We start from the raw sequence: 8,345 nt of genomic DNA on the forward strand, positions 1-8,345 counted from the left end.
TTTTTGCTTTATTATTTTAGAGTTTTCTAACTGATCCCTGCCACAAACAGTTAACTTTTACTGTGAAATTGTTAGCTCAGTTTTAATTGCTATAACCTTTGTATCTCCAGCTACTTATTCCCATGTGTGCTTCCCCCTCAACTGTGCCTGTCCAAGTGTTGATCACAGTAAACAGCATCCAAAAAAATGAACTGGGTTTAAAAACAAACAAGAACCAAGCAAACAACCAAAAAACCCCATTTCCTAAGTGCAGTGCTCAGGTTCACTGTGCAGTCCCCCGGAAAGCAGAATGGAGTTGAACAAGGGGGTTGGGGATCTGGGGCATGGGGTCTGCTGGTTGGGGGGCTATCAAGAGAGGTGTCCAAAATAATCCAAGGGGTGTTTTATCATGAGACACAAATTTGGGCAGCAAGGCTGGTACGAGAGGCTCCTGCCCCAGCTGCTTCCCCTCCACCTCACCTGCAGAAATCATATAGCTTGAGTGGCAATTTCAAACCAGCCCTTTGCTTATGAAGCGAAGCCACAGAGCTGCTCCAGGGAAGCTGACCTGAGGGGGTTTTGCAGCATGGGCCAATTTGAGTGACTGCTGAGCCAGGCTTGGTCTGACCATGCCTCTTGTTTCCTCTCAGAATTGGCCGGCTTTTTGATGGCACGGAGCCCATTGTCCTCGACAGTCTCAAGCAGCACTACTTCATCGACAGAGATGGACAGATGTTCAGATACATCTTGAATTTCTTAAGGACGTCGAAACTCCTCATTCCTGATGATTTCAAGGTGAGATTTCAAGGGGCTTGGGTGGTTTGCATGTAATATCTGACATGTAGTCGAAACAGCCTTAGATGAGGAGAGGGAGATAAGGATGGACTTGTAGAGTGTGGTGCTTGATTTCAGGTATGTGGCAAAAGTAAGTGCGGGGTTGCTAAGGTGGCATCTGTCAGCCTTTCCTAGAGTGGTGTCAGTATTAAAATTTCCCCTCCTGGCTATAGCATAATGCAGCAACCTCACCATGTTTTACCTAGGGAAATTAAATATAGTAGGATGCTGATGGAGACAGAAAGGATGTTCCAGTCTGGAACCGACTGCTTGTGAGCATTGCTGATGCCTCGTCCTCTCAGCTGCTTTTATGCTTGCACCAGCTCCAGCTTCCACTCCCACGCTGAAAGTCAGAGAGCAGGAATCAGAGTATTGACAAAATAAACTGCACACATGGTAATATTTGAGCATTAGGTTATAGATTATTTTCTCCTCCAAACTCTTGAATGCATGCTGCAAGTTTAATTGAGGAGTTGTTTAGAGAAGCCAGGGATGAATAGTTTCACATTTATTACTTAAACTTTATTAAAGAGCCTGCTTTTTTTTTTAATAACAAATTAAATTTGTGGTAGTTTACCACATTAGACATTAACCTGCAGAGGTAGAGCTTCAGACTCCATGTGATGTTCCGTGTTTATCCGCTTGTAGGTATGTGGGTGTATATGTGGTGTCATGGAATTGAGCGCTGGAGACCGCGGCTGCGATCAGAACAGATCTTTATCATTACTCAATGAATGCATATCAGGGTAGCTGGCTGGACCATTAGTTCACCATAGGAAATACAGCAGTTCAGATGGAACAGGAGAGGTGATGGGGAAGGGTCACAGCAGTTCGCACTGGTGTGCAGTCTTTTATCCCTTGTATCTGAGACAGATCTTCAGGTGTTTGGGGCTTAATCAATGTGAGGTTGAGTTCAGGAGGTGTATTGCAGCAACCTCTGGATCATCTGCTGTAGACACATACTTCTCCAGTGTGTGACAAGAATAGATCTCCCTGAATGATGTGGGAGTTTGGAAGCATCCAATAAGCACCATCCTCCTGTTTTGAAGCCTTACTGTGGCTTTGTGCTGCTCTTGGCACTTGTGCTGAAAGTAATCAGAAATACTGAAAAAGGAAAAGCCACCTTCCATGCAACGTTAAGAAATTACATATGCAGAGCTTTTAAACACAAAAATATCCTGTAGCTGTACTGAAATTAAAAACATAACTCCTGGCAAGTTCACCCAACCAACATGATGTTCAAAGGGGTGGCCCTTCCCAGTAAATGCTTTAAGGTGTCCAAAAGATTGGTGTTTAAAATGAACAGCAGCCCTTGTTTCTTGGAAATGTGTAGATTAGGTGACTTTTTTGTGACACGTGAAATGTAAGCAGTATTTTGAGCATGATTTAGGTATCCCGTTCTCATAAAGCATTCTGTCTGTAGCTCAAATTCAGGGCCGTATTGACTGTTAGCAGTCATCCTTTGTTGTTGTTCTGTTTCTCTGTCTTCCCTAAGTCTCCAGTATCACTTTTCTCTGTGAAAGATTTTCCAAATGGTCTTACGCTTTTAAACCTAGAAAAACAAGAATTTTTATTTTATATTTTTTTTCATTTAAAAAATGGCAGTAGACTCCAGATCATCAGTTATAAATTACTTCTATACTGGCTGTGCTTAGAAATGCATTCTCTCTGCTGTGGCATGTGAGACAATGTAGAAAACAATACTGTTGGCAAATGGAGAGGTATTAAAAAATACTTAATTTTTAAAATGCAGTAATATGCGCAATTCATTATGCAAATATCTGCATCGTTTTACACTTAGAACCATCGCAGTCTCCCTCATTTACATTCTTATACCTGTTACAATGCCTGCTAGTATTGCTGTAAGACGCGATGGATCCTAGTGATGGATTTTCTGAGTCCTGATTGAATTCTGTTCCATCTGTTCAATGAGGTCATTATTCTATGACATCACTATGGGGATAAAATACAGGGAAAAGTGGGATTTTTGCCTGGATTATTGCATAGCAGGAGGGAGGTGAGCAAGCATAGCCTCCCCCTCCCCTCATGAGTGCTGCTCTCATCTGTCTCAAGTGGCTGATGGTTGTTTTTCACTTGCTCTGTTTTTTTGTTACATCTTCCTACACAGTAATTACGAACTATGTCTGAAGGGTTCCAGATCTAGAGCGGCGTTAGCCCAAATAACCATCTGCATTAAGTGGTGCATTAGCACAGCCTCTTTCTTAATTGTGCGCAGTAATGTATGTGTTTTTCAGGACTACAGTTTGTTATATGAAGAAGCAAAGTATTTCCAGCTTCAGCCCATGCTAGGAGAGATGGAAAGGTGGAAACAGGACCGGGAGAGTGGCCGCTTCTCAAAGTCTTGTGAGTGCCTGGTGGTGCGAGTTGCCCCAGATCTAGGAGAGAGGATTACACTGAGTGGCGATAAGTCATTGATAGAAGAAGTGTTTCCAGAAATTGGTGACGTGATGTGTAATTCTGTCAACGCCGGATGGAATCATGACTCGACGCACGTCATCCGGTTTCCACTGAACGGATACTGCCACCTCAACTCAGTTCAGGTAGGAAGGCACGTATGCATTTTTTAGAAGAGAGCCTGCTGACCAGGTATCAGTGGGCTGACCCTCTTCCCTGTTGCTCGAGTGTTTTGGTGAACAAAATCAGCTGGACCCTTTGAGGTAGCTTTTTTACCTCTATAGATCAGGGCTGCTTTCTTGACTTAATTCACACATATCATCACCAAACCCCTTGGCAAGCAGACTATAGTAGTGTTAAAAACCTGCTTTTACGTGTTTGCCTCAGTATAAAGACATTGCATATTTGGAGAGACTTTTTCGTTTGAATATAGGGCAACCATTCAAGCCTGCTTCCAGTTCCCTGCCCTTCTTCTTAAAAATTGTCTCCTGGCTTGATGAGAGGGCACGGGGACACCTCAAGCCAGGGAGGGAAGACGCCACATCCCCACAGAGCCTGTTGTGCGATCTGTCCCTTCACCTGGGAAAGGTGGTGGATGTGCTCTGATTTGCCAGAATCCCCAGGAGCTCTGAAGCTAAATAAAAAGAATAGCGTAGCAAAAAGGAAAAGCTCCCATCTCTTACTGTGGGTGTAACAAGAGAGAAGTGAGGGGAAAGGGGAATTAATGTGAGAGAGAGATGATGGGACAGTAACATTGGCCAACTGGTGACAGGAGGATCACACTTCCACAGCTGGAGGACACAGCCAGCATCCTCCTACTTCCTCCTGAAACAGAATCCAGTACTTCTGCAGAAAGGAGCAGCCTGCAGCCTCAGGAGGAGGCATCTGTTGAGTCTTACCCTAGTAGAAGGGGCACTGCCTCAGTTCTCTCTGCAAAGTGGGACATCCTAGGAGGACTTTGACCCTTGTGTGAGACTATCAAACAAGGGTATAATGTGAAGGGTACAGCAAATTATCACAGGTGTGGTTAAAAGCTAGTGTGTCCTTTTTCCAGTGTTATCCAGGTCTTTTGCATTTGATAAAGACCTCTCTAATATTTCTTGAATAAATCACCATATACTTTCTTCTTTGGACAAAGCAAACATGTTCAGTCTTCCTCCTTGCTGTGGTAACAAAAGCAAAGGCACGTCTGCTTATTGCAAATAGGGGACCATCCATTTCTGTGGTCTCAGGGAAGACCCTTCACTTTCCTGATTTTTTTATGGCATATTAGAGGTCCGTAGCAATAGGACAAGGGGTGATGGTTTTAAATTAAAAGAGGGTAGGTTTAGACTAGATAGAAGTAAGAAATTTTTTACAATGAGGGTGGTGAATCACTGGCACAGGTTGCCCAGAGAGGCGGTAGATGCCCCATCCCTGGAAACATTCCAGCTCAGGTTGGATGGGGCTCTGAGCAACCTGATCTAGCTGAAGACATCCCTGCTCACTGCAGGGGGGTTGGACTAGATGGCCTCTGAATGTTCCTTCCAACCCAAACCATTCAATGATTCAATGCAGCAATAACTACAATCAGTAGCTGTTATGAAATGGATTAGAAAAAATCCAGGAGACAAATGCAGATAATTTCTGGAATAATTACCATAAACTTAGTGTCATCTATTTTCTCCTTTGTTGGTTAATACCAGACAACCTCACACACCTGTCTCCACCTAGTTAGCAAATCCTGCACAGCCAGCACATTGGAGTGAGAATGCTTCTTCACATCTGGAGTCATCATTAGCACTGTTGGTGGTTGTTGATTTAGATACACCTCCTAATGGTGAAGACTCACGAGCCAGTTCTTACACAGTAGAGATTTTCAAGCTGAGCTTGGCATCTTTCCGTCTGCCAGGTCCTGCTCTTCAGGTAGAGAAGTTCTGCTCTGCTCCCTCCTCCAGAGGAAGCAAGCTGAGTGCCACAGTGTGCACCAGAGGCTTGTCCAGGCACTGCCTATGTGCTAGCACCTCACCCAGGGGTCTGGAGAGACCTGTCTAGACCTATTGAGATATGGTTAACCCATGTTATGCCTGGACAGTTGTCTTTTACTGGCCTTTACTGTCATGCTGAAGCATCAAAGTTGTTTTGTTGTAGTGACGAGTGCAAATTTAGAACAGTCTGAGATGTAAGATTACGACTAAAAAGGGATAGGTCTTTCAAGGAGGGTTATTTATCCATGTGTCATATGACAGCTCTGAAAGCAGTTGTATTCTTTAGCTGCTTATCGCTTCTCCTGATGCTTACATTTTTGTCACACAAATAAGAATTGAGAATCAGGTTTACTGATGTGAAAAACCCCAGTCAGAGTGACAAAATACACACAAGTTTCTAGAGGGATGATGATCCCGTGTTGATAATGCTCCATCTTCCATTCTGGTGGGACATAAGCATGTCCCAGTCCTGGTAACAATGTAGGATGGCACAGGGACTACCAGCAGACCTTGGAGAGTGAGGAACAGACCAAATGGTTTGTCCCGGGCTGGGCTAGTTTCCTGACCAGTTGCTTCCGCCACATTTTTTCTCAGCACCAAAGTTCTCCTGCTCTATTTTTCAGTGGCTTGCACTGAGACATTTGGGGGGGATTTTGCCATGTATTGTTAAAAGCTAAAGATCAGAGTAGCCAAAAATTGCACAGATGTTCTGATGGTTGCTTCCGAGTCTCTATTCCTGCCCTGTCCTCTGTTGACATGTGTGTGGGGTGAAACTGGCCATGGTGTTTTGGAAAGGCATTTGCCAACCTGAAGTAAAGACACGGCATGTCTTGTTTCAAGCATATTTAAACCACAGCTTGCTTCTCCCCCCACCGCAATCCTCTGCAGCCTTCTGCCGCTCTGCTTGCCTTTGCTGTCCCAGCACACATGCAAGCCAGTTCGCTAACTGGTGAAACAGCTGGGAAAGACTCTGTAGGCTCCCAGTACAACCCCAGTGAGGTCTGGTCATGCTGCACAGAAGGTTCCATGTCCTGTGAGGTGTGGGAGCATCAGCCTCTCCTTGGGGCTCGTGGTCATCACAGCTGTCCCTGGTGAAGCCCTGGAAGGGTCTCCTTCACAGTGGAGCAAAGGAAGCCCAGGCAGCAGAGCAGATAAAGTTGATGACGAAAGTAGCAAAGAGTATAAACAAGGGAAAGAATGCCTCAGCCCTGCAGTTACAGTAAACCAGCACAAACGTGGGTAATTAAAAGAAATAAGTAGTGGTGTGGAAGGAGACCATGTTCTTAGCAGCCTGGAGCTGGGAGCTGAGGTGTTTGCACGGTCGTTTGATGGGTGAGCTGTGTTGAGCGCATCCCACTGGATGCAACAACAAGGTTGTGAAAAAGGAGGAAAGAAGGTGAATAGGCAGAACTTGTTAGTCTCATAATTAAAAAGTCCCAGGTTTTACCACAGGTAAATGTAGCCACAAACCATCGTAGTCGCAGTTGGTTTTTTAACTCTCTAGAAAATAGTTTGGTAATTTTTTCTGAAACTGTGATGACCGCAGTATCTGCATTGCCACCATTTAGTTGAGGTGTTTGCTCAGCATCTTCCAGGATCTGCTGTGCGGTCCCGTATTGGCCCTTTTGTATTGTCAATTTTGTGAAGCAGAGAATGTGTTTTTTCGAAGCATGTTTCTGTGGCTAGAAGGATACTGGATTTTTTGACGGTAATAAAAAAAATAAAACTTCTTTTTCTTATTGCTCTGTGGCCAAAGTCAGAAGAAATCAGTCCCATACACGGAAGCTGAGGGAACCAGTTGGCAGATCTGTGTAACCGCTTTTCTTTCCTAGCTGAAAACAGCAGTTATTGTCCTCGGACAGCAAATAGTCTGTTTATTTACTTAATACATAGGTGTTTGTTTCTTTTTTTTTTTTTGCAGGTACTTGAGAGGTTACAGCAAAGAGGGTTTGAGATTGTTGGCTCATGTGGAGGTGGGGTGGACTCTTCCCAATTCAGTGAATACGTACTGAGACGAGAACTCAGAAGGACATCTCGTGCACCCTCTGTCATTCGAATAAAGCAAGAGCCTCTGGACTGAAATGGACATGTTTCTTTATGCAAAAAAAAAAAAAAAAAAAAGCTTACTCAGCTTCAAAATGCAGCCAGAAATTTGCTATTAGCAGTTGAACCAATAACGATGCTCTAATCATCCTTTTCATTTAGGACATCTGTTTCTAATTAAGGGACTGCAGGCAGCGATGTGAATGGTCAAGAACTATCCAAGTGTTGAGTACTAGGAAAGGGGCAAAGAAAAAAAAAGGGGGACATTTCATGTGCAGTTTGGACTCCAAACAAGTCTTGGAACTAAAATTGAACAAAGGCACATTTATATCAAATCTAGAGACCACACCTGAATTCATATGGGAACACTTGGAATAGTAGTAGTAATAATAATAACCTCAAAGTGTAAAAGGAAACACACACACAAATACAAAAAATATGTATGTATATGTATGTATGTACATATATATATGTATGTATATGTCAAAGGGTAGGAAATGCAACAAAAAAAATGTGTAGATGAGGTTGGTGCTGTGATGGCCATTAAGTGTCCTAGGCCTTACTGGGGCCCACTTAACGGTGTACAAGCCATTGCCATTGGGGGATCCATGGACCACTCTTCACCCGTTTCCCATTGCCCAACAGCCATCCACTTTTTAACGTGTACACACCTTGACTCAGCGTTATTTGCATATGGAGGTTTATGTCTGTCTTTTTTAGAGGTGGATGGGCGGGAGTTCAGGAGACGACCATCCATTGCATTGGAAAGCTGGTCGACTGAAATTTTAAATGTAGTTTGTACAGATGTCGCACACTTTTTGTCTGCCCTCACAGATGTGAAAGGTTAACTTTTCTTTTGAATGAGGTCTTTTTTGTTGTTTTTGTTTTGTTTTGTGTTTTTTCAAAGGGGGCCAGAATAATTAATATTTGGTAGAGATGCTCTGGTTTGAATCTGCTGCTTTCCTACAATTTTTTCAAATTTTATAATGTATTAAATACAATAAACTCTGTTTAAAATACCAAGGGTCTGATTTAAGCCAACAGAAGCAGAGAGGTGGAATTTAGCTCTCTGGGCGGCCGCTCCAGCAGTGAGTTAAAGGCAGCAGA

General features: G+C 43.5%; 1 protein-coding gene across 1 annotated transcript; it reads left to right on the forward strand.

The window, feature by feature from the left end:
- Nucleotides 1-629: 629 nt before the first annotated feature.
- LOC104493434 (BTB/POZ domain-containing protein KCTD1) lies at nucleotides 630-7,315 on the forward strand (the record flags this gene model as incomplete). Its single annotated transcript, XM_010136108.1, has 3 exons — nucleotides 630-774; nucleotides 3,069-3,374; nucleotides 7,117-7,315. Coding segments are annotated over 3 exons (610 nt in total), but the record flags the coding sequence as incomplete, so codon positions are not given.
- Nucleotides 7,316-8,345: the final 1,030 nt, after the last annotated feature.

This window comes from Buceros rhinoceros, unplaced genomic scaffold, assembly GCF_000710305.1.
Source record: "Buceros rhinoceros silvestris isolate BGI_N320 unplaced genomic scaffold, ASM71030v1 scaffold35295, whole genome shotgun sequence".
NCBI lineage: Eukaryota > Metazoa > Chordata > Aves > Bucerotiformes > Bucerotidae > Buceros > Buceros rhinoceros.